Below are 17,013 nucleotides of genomic sequence, written 5' to 3' on the forward strand. Positions count from 1 at the left end.
GCTTGAAACCCACACAACAACACATACATAAACACAATTCCATTCAAGAATGTAAATCATAATCTAAGCTTTGAAAAGGATTCTTGAACTCCAAAGTTGGAAGAAACCCAAGGATGAACACCTAACATACCTTGGTTTTTGAACTTGTGAGAGATTTGTTGGTGAATTCTTGAGACTTGAACTTGAATTTGATGGACTTAGGATTTTGTTCTTGAGAGGTTTTGTGAAGAATGAATGTGTTTTGCCCTTTACCATGCTTAATTTTATGTTTTTGAGTGATTTAATGTGGGAGAAATGACCCAACTACCTCTCTGAACTTGGGATTAATTGTACAAAATGTACCCAGCGACGTTGCAGATGACGCATTGAGTCGATGATGTTGAAGTGATTGCCAACGCGCCGCATCGATGGTGACACGCATTGGCCAATGTGATGCATCCTGATCTCATTGGCTCACTGTTTTGGTCATCCAAACATGTCTCAAACGAAGTATAAAAATTCCAAAACTCACCCAAGATGATCAATAGATAACCCTGATAATTAATCAATTTAAAAATCGACAATCTAAGGATGGAAAGATCGAAAATGAGACCATTGAAAGATCTAGGCCAAAAATGAGTCTAGGTCTTAACACTTTGCTAAAAAAAATTCGATGTTCGGGACCTCTTTTGGCATGCTATATAGGGTTGAAGTGGACTAGGTCTTTACGGGGTCTTACATTAGTATTCGAAACAAATATTATTCCTTTGTGGTTATTTTTCTGATGTATTTGACTCTTGAATTATATTAGTAGTTCTTACACTATTGACATCTGGTTTTGAGCATAATTGGTATTTTGGATAAGTTCTTTCTGCATTGTTATGATTACTTATATGGTTCGGCTTCGTTCTAGAAGCCTTACCTTGGGATATTTCTATTTTTTCTCTTTTTATTTCAGTTCGGGTGATAGTCTTACTTGTCAAGGTACACCACGACAAATACCATCATGACCCTCGTATTTGGGGTCGTGACATTACAATATTTAACAACTTAAAATATCTAAAAACATATAAAAATATATGATTGATTATCTAAATTCTATGTGTATCACAAAAATAGAGATAAAAAATAACATATATTGGACTCGTGCTAGCACAATATATGTGTGTGTGTGTGCATATGTATATAACTAGCGAATATAATTATTTTTAACCGTTCGATCGAATATGCAAGTTTTCCATTAATTTAAGGGTTTAAGTAGGGGCTTTTTTCTTTTGAAAAAAATCTCATAAAAGCACAACTTAAGTTACTAAAATTACTAAAAATCCCTTCAGTTTTTAAAAATTACAAATATCTCAACTTTTATTAGTTTTAATTAAAAGTGCAAATATATCCTAACTACACCCATATTTATCGGAAAAAATTTTACCAACTCAATACACGATTTCTTCCTCCTTCATCCCTAAAAGTTTGGATACTCCCAACACATCCGACAACAACATCAATAGCAGCGCAAATCAGCAGCATTTTACTCTCCCGTTATTCTATTTTAAATTCTGAAAGTTTTCTCATCTTTTAACTTTAATTTTTTTATGTGAGATAGTCTATTTACGCGATTGTTTACATGTCCATGGATAGGGAAAGTAAACATCTTAAATAATCTATCTTCTTATTCATGAATTGTGTTTCTGAACTTCTTTATGAACAAGATGTGTTGGTTTCTGCTGTTAATTTTTAACTAGTGTTTCTTTTGCTAATGGTAAATATTATAGAAACTGCAGACACTTATAGATTATTTGTGAACTTTGATTAATTTTGACTTATTTCCTGACATAAATCTGATGATTTTCAAACAGATGTTCTACAAGCAAACGAATAAAACTAATTCATGTTGTACGATATTATAGACGATTTCAGAAGGTGAAAGTGTGTGATTCAATCATGGACGATTTACTCGTTTCAATGTTAATAAGAAGTATCAGAGAATTGTTTGTTTATATCATCTATGATATACTGTAAGTTTGAATTCTTTTGGTTCTCTTGTTGTAATGTGATCTCAGATGTTTACATAACTAGTGTTTCTCTCTTGTTGTCTGAGTTTGTTACATAAAGATTAGTTTGTATCTCTCGAATGTTTAGTCTAATTTTCTCTTATCTTTCTTTACCTTGAAATTTTTACCTAAGAATAATTTTACATCTTTTCTTATTTTTAGTCGGTTACAAGTGCATAATTATGTATCTGTTGTTATTTTTAGTCAGTTTATTATGCATAATTTTGTATCTCTTGTTAATTTTAATTTGTTAAGTATAAAATATTATGTATCTCTTATTAATTTTAATTTTTTTACCCATGAAAAATGATGTATCTCTTGTTATTTTTAGTTCTGTTACATACGTTGTTTTTGTATCTCTTATCATTTGACTCTTTTACAAATGCAGACACTTGTATCTATTGTTTTTACTTCTTTTACACTACAGTTTTCTTGTATCATTTGTTTTTAATATTTTTTGTTCATTTACCACATAAATGTTTTAGCCTATTAATAGATGATAAATTATGCTGGTGTTGTGGTCTATTTGTTGCTTTGTTCGTTGAGTTTCTAAGTGATGAACTACAAGTATCATATTTTGGGATTGATGTTGAATTTCTTTGAATGATATATCTTTGCTCGTGTGCAATTATGGTCAACTCAAGACAGAGAATGGTCACATTAATGACAACGAAAACCCACCAACACCTACACCCAACTTTATTGTTCTAGATGAAAACAAAGTGAATTCAATTTAGTAGATTTATTTATCTTATTTTAGTACAAACATGTAAGTACTTTTAAGTATTTGCCTAAACAAATTGGTGTTGATTTTTACTGTTGATCAAGTTATGCTTTTTGTAACAAATGTATCTCTGTTAATAAATATATCTCCAATGAATAAAGTTTGTACAAAACATCTCATAATATTCTACTTACATCTTTCTGAAAATAATTTATTGTAAGATATAACTTTAATTAAAAGATATATCTTGATTATCTATCTTGTGTTTTGATATAAAATCTTATTAATCAATACTCCATCAAACGATAAATGTATCTCTATTAAAAAATAAATCACCATGAATTGAAATTTACATGTATCGTTCTTCCAAAAATAAAATTGTATCGGACACACTTTTTCAAACCTCTATGTAAGACTTTACACCCATATCATTACGGATGAGCAACAGAGATGAGTTTTTCATCAACAATGTATCGGGTTTTAATTTTCTTCCTTGTTTCATCGATTTCAAGTTCTGAAGTAATGGCCGAAATCAACTTTTCATATGTTCTATGCTCACCGATAAAAAAAAAATCCAATATATTCTGTGTAAAAGACAAACAAAGACAAGTTTATTGTTATATAATTTCTAATATTACATTTTCTTTTGCCCTAATTTACGTCTCCTGGATTTGTTGGAGTTCTATTTGAAAAAGGATTAGATGATTACCATAATTTTCTAAATCGAATGATTTTGTAATTAAAAAATATCTTTAATTTTTTAATCTAAACTTATTCTTATCGTCATATGCAAATCAATTATGGACCAAAATCAATTTTATCAAAAGGAATACGTATATTAACCAAAAATCAAAATTAGCAATAGTGAAAGAAATCATAATTTACCAAAAATACTTCAATTAACCAAAAATCAAAATTAGCAATGTTGGACCAAAATCAAAATTCACCACAAATGCTATTAATATTGATCAAAAATAGAAGTTAGCAATAATGCACTAAATCCACCAAATATACTATTCTATTTTTAGCAATCTGTGTAAAAAGGATTTTATTTTATTTGGATTCTTTATTGAGAATCCTAATTTGTAACTGCTACAAGTTCTTCATTCTAAAAAAATAAAATTATATCGAACATATTATTTTAACCTATTTGTAAAACTTTACACTCATATCATTACAAATGAGCAAAGGAGATGAGTTTTCATCAATAATGTATCGGGCTTCAATTTTCTTCCTTGTTTCATCGATTCAAGTTCTGAAGCATCCTTACTTTGAATAATTTTGCTAAAATTTACATCTATACACAATGTAAAGTTACCTTATTACATTACATCCCAATTTGGTAAAGTATTTACAGAAATCTCAAACTAATTACATAAATCTCCTTTATTTGTACTTTCTCTCTCATAAACCTTATACAGCTAAAACACGCCAATTTCTTTCGAATTTTGCTCCCATTTTCTCCCATTACACACCCGTATTTTCCTCCATATTTGAATCCCATTTTTCACAGCAAATTTCAAGTAACATGTACTTAGAGGTTACCAATTTGTAAGTTTTCAAGCTTTAATTGATTTTACTGATTTACTTCATTAAGTTTTGAAAAAAAAATTTAACTTTACCAATTCAGGATTTTTTTCGATTCTTCTTTGGTTGCATGTTGGTTTGTATGAAATTACCGTATTTCACAATCATCTTCAAGTTTCGTTGTTTGATTTTTTAATTTTTTTTCATATACTACAAGTTAGATCTTTTATTTTCTTGGTTTGTAGTTGCTACTGCTTAAGCAATATAGTGTAAAACTGATAATGGATTCTCGTCCTAACTTTAGTTTAGGACTTAGTCAGTTAGATGTTCAAGAACAAGATATTTTCGTTGATTTTATTCCTGGTACATTTGATTACGAAGAACCCAATTTCGCAGAGAATCATTCAAAGCACCAAAATAACCAGGTAACAATGAAGAAATTGAAGGAAGTAGCAAATTCTAAATTGAAGAAGTCAGGTTCAAAAGCCACAAGTAAGAAGAAGGTTGATGATTCTGAACGACCATGTCTTTCGAAGGTATTGATTATAAGTTGATAATAATATTCTAGGATTATACATAGTGCATATGCGTTCTATCAATTCAATTCTGCATACATTATACATTACGTTGTGTATCTGACTAATGTATAATATAAGTTTTTATATACATAGAATAGATTGTTCTTGTATTAGTGAAATTATACAAATCTAATCTATGAATTTTGTATAAGGTTACATTACAAACATTCTGATAAGTTTATAGGTACATGATGTATAAGTTGAATATTTTTATATGTATAGTATGACATTATACATTCTGGAAGTTTACATTTTTAAGTTTAAGTTATAACAAATAAGGCATTATACATTAGTTATTGACGAAGACTAATGTATAACATTATACATTCTGACAAGCTTATAGGTCATACATGTTTAAAGTGAAAATGTGTAGTATGACATTATACATTACTACCATTTATTTTTTAACTATATAAGTTTCAATCATACATGTGTAACTGTTGTGTAATTAGGGTCTGATTTTATTTTTGCAGGGCATGAAATACCGTATTGACAAAGTCCCGCCTCACCTATTGCATATCGGTAGCTTATGTAATCGTGTTTTTGGTGAAGACATAAAGACGTACTTTGGAGAAGATGTTTTAAGGGCATTTAGAAATATGATTTTTGGGATATTTCTCGACTTGCCTCAGTGCAACTGGATAGGCCAGATTTCAAAATGTCTACTTATGCTAGAAGTTCAATAGGATAATAAGGACAAGATTCATGTGTGGGTACAAGGAAAAATCCTGAAATTTAAGATGCTTGAATTTGCCATTATTACCGGTCTTAAATTTACCGGTAATATTGATGAGTATATGTATACTTCATCGTCAAAATTATCTTTGATGTTGAAGTATTTTCCCGACGCTAAAGCAAGAATAACTAGGTCAAAACTGATAACACGTGTGAAGATAAAAAAACTTCGATAACTCTGAAGATACTCTGAACCTTGCGATATTCTACTTTGTTCATACATTCCTTATTTTCTCAGCATCGCGAATCACCCATCAGTTTAGCTCACTTCCAGATGGTCGAGGATGCTCAGTACACACACTTTCCATGGGGGAAGATTACATTTGAAAACACTACAACAAAATACATTTATAGCTACGAAACTTAAGCTATGAATTCAAAAATCGTAGCTATTACGAAATAATAACTAAAACAAATTAATTTTTGTAGATTTTTATAAATTCATAAAATTTCTTGGCTACGAATATCAAACTGACAAAGCTAATTTTTTATTTTTGCTACAATTACTAACATTTGTGACAATAATTAGCTAAATAGCTACAATTTTATTGCTATAATAAAATTTTGTAGTTGATCATAAGTGTTTGCCACGTGATAAAAATTATTGTAGCAATAATAATCTTTTAGTCACAATAAATTATTTGAAGCAAAATATTATAGCTGAATGTTTTTTTTTTTTTGCTTCAAGTTGTAAAAAATTGTGGCAATAGTAATCTTTTAGTCACATTAAACTATTTAAAACAAATAATGTAGCTAAATAATTTTTTGTTGCTTCAAGTGGCAAAAAAATTATGGCAATAGTTAAATAATATAGCCACGTATTTTTTCTATAGTAAAATTTTGTAGCTGATTATTATTTTTTGCAAAGCCTAAAAACTTATTATAGTAATAGTAACCTTTCAGTTATAATAAATTTTTAAAATAAAATATTATTTCTTAAAGTTACAAAAAATTATTACAAGAATCAAACTATATAGATATAGAATTTTCACCCAGTAAAATCTTGTAGCTAATTATTAATTTTTGTCACATGCTGAAATTTACTGTAGTGATTAATGACATTCTAGTTGTTATAAAAGATTAGTTATACAAAATATTGCAGAAATAGTTGTCATTACAAAATGATTTAGCTGCAACATTTTTTGCAACATTCTAAAATGATCATTATGTGCTTGATGTTATTGTTTTTTGCATGTTAGTGCATTCTTAATTTCTAAATTCGATATTGAGGTTAAAAACTATTGTTAAAAGAATTTTGAAGAGCGAAAATTTAATAACTTCAAGAACTTCGAGAGTTTTTGAATTAATTTATTTTACGTTTTTTGAGTTTTTAAGCTCCTTTTTTTGTTTATTTTTATGGTGTTTGAAGAAAAAATTATTTTTAAATATTTACTTTTAGGTCAGAAATGTATAAAAATAAGCTAAAAGTAAAAAAAAAAAATGAATATGTCCAACTTATAACTTTAGCACTTAGTTTATTGGCTATTTAAAAAAAAAAATCCAACACCCTCTTTGTTCAAGCATTAAATTAAAAAAATTGACAATAAAATAGAATATTTGAGTGAAAAAATAAAAGAAATTAAAATATTATTCACAATTTTTTGTTTTGAAAAAAAAAAGAAGAAGGCAAATAGCATATAAGGGCATTAATTTACATTTATGTAATTATATAACCTCTTTAAAGTTATATAAAAGCATCTCTTTTAGTTTAGATAATTATTATTTATTTTACATTTGAATGCAATACCTAACTTATTTTTCCCTCTGTTTTTTGGCTTATTCTATTTTCTAAGTAATTAATGTAAAAATTGATTCTTTAATTATTACAATTATTAATTTACTATCCTTTTCATATTTCTCATTATAATTGCTGGTAGTTACAACTCAACATTAAAAGATGTACTTACAATTAAGTTGATGTACATTGTGATTATGTGGCGTACCCCTTCATATTCTTTATGATAAAACATTAGTGTAATATTTTTGTATCCCTTAAATTTCATTATTAGTTAATTGATGAAAAAGTTTTAAAGTTCTAATTATTTTTCAATTTTGAAATTAATTAAAAATTAATGCTACCACCTTCTCACATATCAATTATGGCAGTTGCTTATCCATGCAAAATAATGCAAATCTCTTGATTTTAATATAATTACTGAGAAATGTAAATGACTAAAGGAAATGGTAATTGACAAATTTATTTTTGTAAAATAATAATAATAATAATAATAATAATAATAATAATAATAAGTAAATTAAATTTGAAAGAATTATCCAAAAAAATAATAATAATAATAATAATTTTGACCAAATAGAGGTATCACATTACTTTTCTAATACCTGGCTTCATATATGTATTGATGGTGAGAATTGAAAGTTTGAGTTTCCAAATATAAATTTAATTTATTTATTTTTTTGAAATTCAGAGAATGTGAGTCCTAATAATAACTAAGGATCCTGATAATTTATTTCGTAGTATCTTTTAAAATTAGATTTAAAATTTTATTACTTTAGTTATATATTTAAACATTATATATACGCAGATACAAAATCGAAATAATATTTAATTTTATGAACTTTTAATTACGATTCTTATATTTATTGTGTTTTGATATATTATTTACATATGTTAAATAAAATTTTTAGTAAAAAACATAAATATATATCATCTACATAGAGATTGATAAAATCAAGTATCCCTAAAAGATCATAAACTTTCAAAGAGTGAAAACTTTGAATAAACTACACAACTAATTATAAATAATGTTATGAATTTAAAGTATTAACTTCAACTTTTTGAATTTGAAAACTAAAAGAAATCTTAACGCATTCATTGCACTTGAATAATAATAAAAATTATATTTTTATTCAATAAAAATTTTGACTTTGGAAATATTAGTTAGTATGACTTGGAATAATTGATTTTGAAAATTACCTATTTGAATATTTATTATATGGTAATTATGAAAAATAAGTATTTTGAAAAGTACGATAATACTACAAAAATCTAGAAATATATCTAACACTAAGTAATTTGAAAAGTTTCTGGAGTAATTTATTTGAATCTAGTATATAGATACCTTTTACAAAATTAATCTATTTATTCTCCAAACAAAGCTATGTTAAAATATTATATTAGTATTTAAGATTTTTCTAATATTTAGAACTTTAAATTCAAGAAATAAATTAAACCATAATTTTGATGGAAGTTTTTTAACAATCTTTGTTCTTACTAATCTTATAATGGACGAGTAAAACCTATTTGAGATTAAAATATTCAAACAAGAAACATTTTCAATTAATAATTACATTTGAAATTTTTGAAAAGAAAATTACTAACAGTATTCAAAGATAAACATACTTAAAATTTAATAACAATATTCAAGCAATAAATATATTTTAATATATTATTAATATTCAAGAAGTATATATATTTAGTTATTTTTCAAACGAAAAAGTTAATATCATAGTCCTCAAAAATGACATAAAAAAAACTTTATCTCCTTCAATCTGTTCTCCTCCCTTAACTTTTGAAGTTCTTTTGTCATCTTCTTGATCCTTAGTTTGGTGAACTCATCTTGTGTCACCATGTTTTTGGATCGCTTCGAAATCCACAACTCACTAAGAAAGGAGGAGATATATATTTGTTTAGATCTAGGGAAGAGAGGGATCAAATGACTCTGCTACCATTGTGTGTTTTCTTGCCTAGATTAACTCTTATTTATATAGCGCGATTTAGATTTTGTAAATTTTTTAATAGATAGAATTAAAGAATTCGTAATTGTTACTCTACTATCTTGGGATGGAACTAGATTTGACTAGATTTAATTACCAAATTAGATATAATATTTTAAGAGCTGAGAGTGAGAGGTGAGGTGTTTATACAATATTGGGGCAAAGCGTAAATTCTGAAAAATGAAGTAAAAGTCCAGTGAATCAATAAAGCATATATTTAATTTCATATTTTTATTATGAAGAAAATAAGCCAAAATTAATTTTTCAAGAGCTCTGCACGAATGATCACCTCAACTAATCTTTTTATATATTTCCAATGGAAACAATGAGAATTTTGACTTTGGAAATATTAATTAGCGTGACTTGAACTAATTGATTTTGAAATTACCTATTTGAATGTTTATTATAAGATAATTATGAAAAATAAGTATTTTGAAAAGTATGAAAATAACTAGAAAACTTTAGAAATAAATCTAAAAACAAGTATTTTGAAAAGTTTATAGAGTAATTATCTGAAGTATTCACTTTTGTCTTTTAAAAAGTTAATTCTATTTCTTCTCCAAACAAAGTTATGTTAAAATATTATATTAGTATTTAAGATTTTACTAATATTTAGAACTTTAAATTCAATTAATAAATTATTCCATAATTTTGATGGGAGATTTTTAAGAATCTATGCTCTCACTAATCTTTTTCTATTGACGAGACTACAATATTCAAACAAGAAACATATTTTATTAATAATTTACATTTAAAATCTTTTAAAAAATTAATAAAAATATTCAAACGATAAACATACTTAAATCTAAACAATGTTAAAGCCAAGAAAACACGTTTAATAAATAATTATATTTAAATTAAATTTAGAAGAATTCTAAATTTACCTGTTCCATTCCCTCTTTCACTATTTTTTTTCTCTTGATCATAAGTAGTCTCCCAAACAGTAACAACTTATCATTATATTGGAGAAGCAACACTATTTCGTATCATTACATCAATTTATCAAATTCAACGCAACACTATTTCGATATTATTATATCAACTTCTCAAATTGTTGAGTCTGTTTTTTTCCAACTTTATATAATGTTCTTGTATTAAAAAATTTTATTGTTTACATTCTTACTCCATAAGGTCTGTGTACACCTGATTCTCTCCGATTTCACTAGTAGGATTACATTGAGAATCTTATTGTTATATAAATTATATGTGCGGCCTTTCTATGATGTTTGACTTTATTGAGTCGGTCCTGAAAAGGATAGAATGTGCATCGACCTTATTCCTACCTTGAGAGATAGAGACGTTGTTTTCAATAGACCCTTTCAGAAAAAAGCATATCAAAGCAGATCGGTGAAAAAAATTAGCGAAAGTGTAAAAAACATGGGAAATAGTACTATAGAAAGCATGACAAATTATTCTGAATAAAAGATAGTATCTACAACAAAATATGTGATAATCAAAGTGCAAAAGACAATGGATAGTTACACAACTCAAAAAATAAAGAAAACTACATGAGAAATACTATAACTACTACTGTGTACTTACCTTCTATCCTATTAGTGTTCTATTACCTACTAATCTAAAATCACGTCCTAAACAAGTTAAAAATGTATTATATCTTGTCTAAGCACCTCTCCTCAATACTTCTTCGATCTACCACTATCTCTTATAAAACTATCTATAATCAACATCTACCACTATCTCTTATAAAACTATCTATAATCAACATCATACGTATATCTCTTGTCTTGTACTCCGCCTAGGTTACTCCTAACTTGTGTATATCTCTTGTCTTGTACTCCGCCTAGGTTACTCCTAACTTGTCCTCATATCTTCATTTAATCAACATCATACGTATATCTCTTGTCTTGTCCTCCACCTAGGTTACTCCTAACTTGTCCTCATATCTTCATTTTCGAATTTATCTCTTCTAATATCCCCACACATAAAGTCTTCAAAACATGAGAATTTTTGACTAGCTAACACTCCGCTTTGTCTAGGAGGTTAGCACAATTCGTCCTAATAGTTCAGTTATTTCTTGATTAGGCCAACCAACGCCAGAGGCAATTGTTCATAACGATAAATTTTCACTTTGCACCATCAAGGCAATGCAGCCAGCCATCAGTAATTGAACAAAGGTTACTTGTCAAGTAAAGAAAAGACACTTTGTTGGATACCAGGAATACATATAATGGGTTCAATGATCAAAGATCAATTTTAAACTTACACAAAAGATGCAATTTGTTCGAGGCTTTTAAAGTGCAAACAAACACAACTTCCACTACATTACATTTTACAATATGATTAAGCCACTAAAGATTCCAAGTCATAAACAGGAACAGTTAAAGCGATTAGGAGATCAACCATCAAAGGCCACGGACATCGGCCTTGCAATTATATACAAAATTCGGTTGCTACTTCAACCCGGAACCTGCTGATGCTTTTGAAGATCCCACCACTGCATGATCAACTGATCCAATAAATAGCTGTGACGAAAATGTATTAGTTTTTCTTAATTTCCCCGGAAATTCCTTGCCTGAATTACCCTTCAAAGAAAGATTTTTCCTTATTCGGTTCTTGTTTAGTGAGAGCATAGTGCCACGAGAAGGTGTGTGCAAAGCCCCTTCGACGCAATCTCCAGAATGAGCACAGCCCCAAGGCTTGGATGGTCCTTCTTCACTGAATGTTTTAAGCCTAGGAAAGAACTTGGATAAAACTCGCTGCTCTGGAGAACTACCCTCTTCAAGCTTGGCACAGATTGGACAAGGAGGATCACTTTTACATGATTTTGGTGTAGCTTGCTCCAAACACTCAGCATGAAATACATGGCGGCATGAAAGGACCCCAGCAACTGGCATATCTCCACTTCTCACAATTCGTCGGGAACTCCAAGGCGATCTTTGTGAAAGAAACCTCTCGCATAACCCACATCGGAAACCATCTGAAGGGTTACAAGGTTTGCTAAGGAAGTCAGATTGGAAAGACTCGGAAGCCTCCGTCAAGTCAAGACTGCCACTAGCACTGCTTAAGCGGTGTTTATCTCTTTGCGGTGTTGAGGCGTCAATTTCTAAAAACCCAGCTGAGGGGCTCTCAATAGCTTCTCTTCTATGTGTTGTTTCAGTTGGAAATGACAGAGGATGTATGGGCTTTGACATAAAGAATCGGCGACTTGGGAAGCTACGATTAGATGAATGGGACTTGGTGATTGAATCACAATCACTACTGTCAGATCGGGATGAAGTTGAGCCTCCGCCATCCCTGGCAATTGATGTTCCCTACCAAGAAATTCATTGCCATCAGAAAGCTGGATTTAACTTTAGAAGAGAGTTAAGAGGAGAAAAACGATGACAGATGCATACCTCCATTGTGGGTGAAAATGAAAATGGCCTCGTGATTGCATCTACCAAGCAAAAAATAAAGCATATCAGTAAAACAATATATCCAGAATGGTGGCATGCATGAGAAAGCATTGGCTGAAACCAATAAGCCAAATGTGCCAGAAGCGGCACCAGAATTGATTCTTCAAGCATATCAACTTGTTAACTTTGACTCTCTCAACATGAAGAGGCCATAAATTTAGACATGCACCCGGTGGCATTTTTTAAAGAGTCCGAGAAACATAATTCAAAACCCTCCTAAACTATCCATGTTTGGTTAGATTAATACTTAAACCATGGGGAGTTATAGTTACCCCTGAAGAGACATAAGATTAGCCAGATCCTTGTGACATTTTAAATTATTTTTTCGATTTCTTATTTCTTTTTTTCTTTGTTCTTTTCTTGTTCATTTTTTCTTCTTCAAATCTCTACATCTTTTGTTAATAAGAGTGGACGAACTAAAACTCGTAACTTATAAAACAATAATAATGTAAAAATTAAATAGCCAGAAAAAAATCTAACTAAAAACCACGGCTAAATTTTATCATAATAGTGAACCAAATTAAAGGATAACTTTAAAAATACCAGCAATATTTGAGAAGCAACTGGCTTCTCGGCAGATGCAGTATTTATCTATGGGAGGCAGACTTACTCTGAATTCCAACTTATAATGTCTCTCCACCCCATTCCAAGCAAGGTCTTCAAGAACTTGACAGAATTAGAAGGCATTTCCTTTGGGAAGGAAACAGAAACGGGCAAAAGTTTCAGCTTGTCAAGTGGGAAAAAATCATAACAGGTGGTTTGGGCTTCAAAGACTTAGCATTGCACAACAAGTGTCTCCTGATGAAGTGGCTATGGAGATACATGCAGGAGGAGCAAAGCTTATGGAGGACAGTTATGATTGCCAACCATGGGACACTGAGTGACTGGAGATCAAATCTCTCAGGACTCAAGGAGAAGAACCATAAGGGGTTGGAGTATGGAAGTATATTTGCAATCTATGGGAAGAGTACAGTTCCATCATCTTGTAGTAGGAAGTGGCCATGGCATAAGTTTTTGGAAGGAAAAATAGCTTGGGAATTCTCCTCTAATATCTGACTATCACAACATTTTCAGGTAGCTAGAGTCTCTACTGACTCTGACTCAACAGTTCAAGCAGGGAAGAGAATGTTTGGAAATATAATCCTCAGAAGGAACCTACAAAACTAGGAGTTGGGGGAAATGATCAGTCTGCTAGCAGCACTTCACAATGCAAACATCAACCACCTAGCCCCAAACCACTTCAAATGCAAAGTTGTAGATAAAAATGAATTCTCAGTGAAGACAACCAACAAATTTCTACGTCCACAGAATACAATCACAGAGAATTAGCCATGGAAGCTTATTTTAGAAGATCAAACCCCCCACCCACCCAAAAGATAAGTTGCTTCAGCTGGACAGTCCTGCACAGAGCACATTTGGCACAAGATAACCTAGCTAGGAAAAAGTTTCAGATTGCTAACAGAGCATATTTATATCACTTTTTGGGCTCAGATGGGTCATGCCACTTAACATCAAGGATGCATATGAAAGTTGGAGCACTGGAAAGTTGATAGCTCCATCAAGATAGTATGGAAGACAATACCAGCAATTATTTATGGAGTACATGGAATGAGAAACGGATTCTGCTTTGATGGAACATCAACTACCTACAATCTTAAATAGCTAAATCCCTCATGTAACTGTATACTTGGGTTTATACCAGACAATTTTTTGAACTTTGTTCGTTCCACATCTTTAGTTTAATGTTTGTAAAGGGGTTAATGTAGTGGCAAAGGAGCTTCTTAGCTACTTTGCCACTACAATCTTGCAACTATTATGCATCTCCTTGATGCCAGCAATGGAAACTTTTACTTCATCAACAAATACTTAAAATTAAAAAAACAAACAAAAACTATACATTAAATCATAAAACATTTTTTCCGTATCTGTTCTTTCTTCCATGTTGGATAGAGTTGGAAAGTAGCAGGTATCCGTGGAATATGTCTAAATGTGTGCAATATGACCCGGACACCACGGTTATCCCAAAAAAAAAAAAGCATCTAAAGGATTTGGCATCATTCACGAATTATTGCCAACTCACCAATTATGTGACGGATGACAATGGAAACTCAGTCATCTAGAAAAAAAAAATCAAGAGCATGGATCTTTATGTCAACGGTGAACTATTTGGACTGAGCTTAAGAAGTAAATGAAGGACTTTGAAACTTCTGGTCTTAGCACACCACATAACATTAGATTCTGTATAATCTATCATTACGCTACTAATCCACTACTATCTAGGTGCTGATGAACATATTGTTACCTTAAAAAACATGTCACATAACATATGTGTCGCTATAAAACTTGAGAAACTACTGCTCAAACATGTCATAGCTTTTGTATGGCTATAGAAACTTCATATTGAGAGCAAACTGGGAAGTACAAGCAAAATTATTTCCGAGTTTACAAATGAGATTCTTTTGAAATGGACTAAAAAAGAAAACAAGGCCACGTGATCTGGAATGGAGGAATAAGAGACTCTCGATCAAAGTTCCATAAAAAATAAAAGCATAAATGGACAACGGTTGAATCAAAATTATTACAAAATGATAATCACTCACACCTAAAGCATAGGATAAAATTTTGTATTTTGCAAACTTAGACACAAAGATCATGTTTGCAAGACTTCTCAATTCTGTTGAAGGACTATTTAGCTACGGTATAAAAACTTCATGGCCTAGCAGAAGAGCAAAAACTCACTACGAACCAAGTTGGCAATAACTACTGCCCTACACCACTAAAGCAACATTTTCATTCATTATGGTGGCTATCAAAAGATTCATTACCACGTAAAAACAAGAAAAAGGAAAAGGAAGATCCTTTGGATGGAAGTTCTTAAACTGCATATTGAGCTACTCTGATCAAGGATAAAAAGGAAGCTTGTCATACTTTTAAATCACCATAGAAATGCTCAATCAAGAAGAATCTTCATAATGTCAGATAAGTTGTAACGTGCTCAGAATGACACTAGCCTAAATACAACTCAAAAAAAAAAAAGAGAGGGGATTCATATGGCCGGGCGTAATTGTTCTTGCATCTTAATGAATCCAAATGCAATATCTTCCATGATATTGTGCATAAGAAACAATATTGTAGAAAAAGTTTATTATGTAAGAGGCACATATATTATCTGGCCGACAAAACTTGTATGAGACTCCTCTCATACTTTGCCGAGTGTATTAATGGGTCCCACTTCCGGAAAAGGGGCCAAAGTCCCCTATTTTTCTCTCTCCTTCCCAATTTTTTCTTTAGTTCAGCTTTGCTTTTCCATCTCTTTTTTGGTGCAATTACTTTTCCAAATTTAGCTACTTTTCTTATCTTAATATGTTTATTCACCTAAATCATCTTACTTCTAACATTCTAACACTATAAGGAGCTGTTTGATCATTTAAAATTTAGGATTGTCTTAATGTTAGGTGCTTTTGGCTTTTAAGCACTTTCAAATTTTTGGAGGTGTTTGGCAAAGACACAAAATGTTTTTAAGCACTTTAAGCTTAAAAAGTACAAAAAACCAACTTTTGGCTTTTAGCTTATAAGTCACTTAAAAAAGCTAATCCAAACACCCCTACTTTTTTGGAATTTCTTTTTACTTTATTTCAAAATTAGTGTTTGACCATAAGAATTCCCAACACAAATTCAAGTTGTATTTGGAATCACCCAAAACCTTGTCTTCACTTATACTATATACTCCTTTTTCAAATTTTATCCTAATTATTTTATTTTTTATAAAATTAACCCAATTTAAATTATATTTCATGTTTTAAATACAACTCCATCTTCACCTCCAACTTCAGAAACTGGAAAACGAAAGTTGCACAAAAAAATGAGAGAAAACAGGGGGCTTCGACCCCCTTTTCTAAAAGTGAGACCCAACAATCCACTTGGCAAAGTATGAGAGGAGCCTCATACAAGTTTTGTCTGCCACATAATAGGTGTGTCTCATACATAATAAAATTTTTCTATATTGTACATACTAAATAACATAGCAAGAATCAATTTCTTGGAGTTAGCCCGTTGATATTGCAGGCAATCACGAACTTTAGGTCAAAATGCAAAAAACAAATCACAACTTTAGGTCAACATGCAAAAAACAAACACATCCAATGACTCCATTAAAGAAGCAACGTTGCAAACCCAAAAACATCCGACGTCCCAGAAAAAATGTCTTGGAATCCCCCCCCCCCCCCCCCAAAACAGATTTCAATCATTGCTTATTCTTATTATCCTTG

The 17,013-nt window shown here is 30.4% G+C and overlaps 1 protein-coding gene across 1 annotated transcript in view; it reads right to left on the bottom strand.

Annotated features, from left to right (window-relative positions):
* Window positions 1-11,469: 11,469 nt before the first annotated feature.
* The window catches only part of LOC107846681, a 9,826-nt gene continuing 4,282 nt past the window's right edge, over window positions 11,470-17,013 (bottom strand). Inside the window, exons 3-4 of the mRNA XM_016690991.2 lie at window positions 12,686-12,726; window positions 11,470-12,601 (exon numbers count right to left, since the gene is read on the bottom strand). Coding sequence (XP_016546477.2) covers window positions 11,741-12,601; window positions 12,686-12,726 — 902 coding nt within the window. The 3' untranslated portion in view covers window positions 11,470-11,740. The remainder of the gene's footprint in view (window positions 12,602-12,685; window positions 12,727-17,013) is intronic.

The sequence above is a fragment of the Capsicum annuum genome, chromosome 11 (genome assembly GCF_002878395.1).
Source record: "Capsicum annuum cultivar UCD-10X-F1 chromosome 11, UCD10Xv1.1, whole genome shotgun sequence".
Classification (NCBI taxonomy): domain Eukaryota; kingdom Viridiplantae; phylum Streptophyta; class Magnoliopsida; order Solanales; family Solanaceae; genus Capsicum; species Capsicum annuum.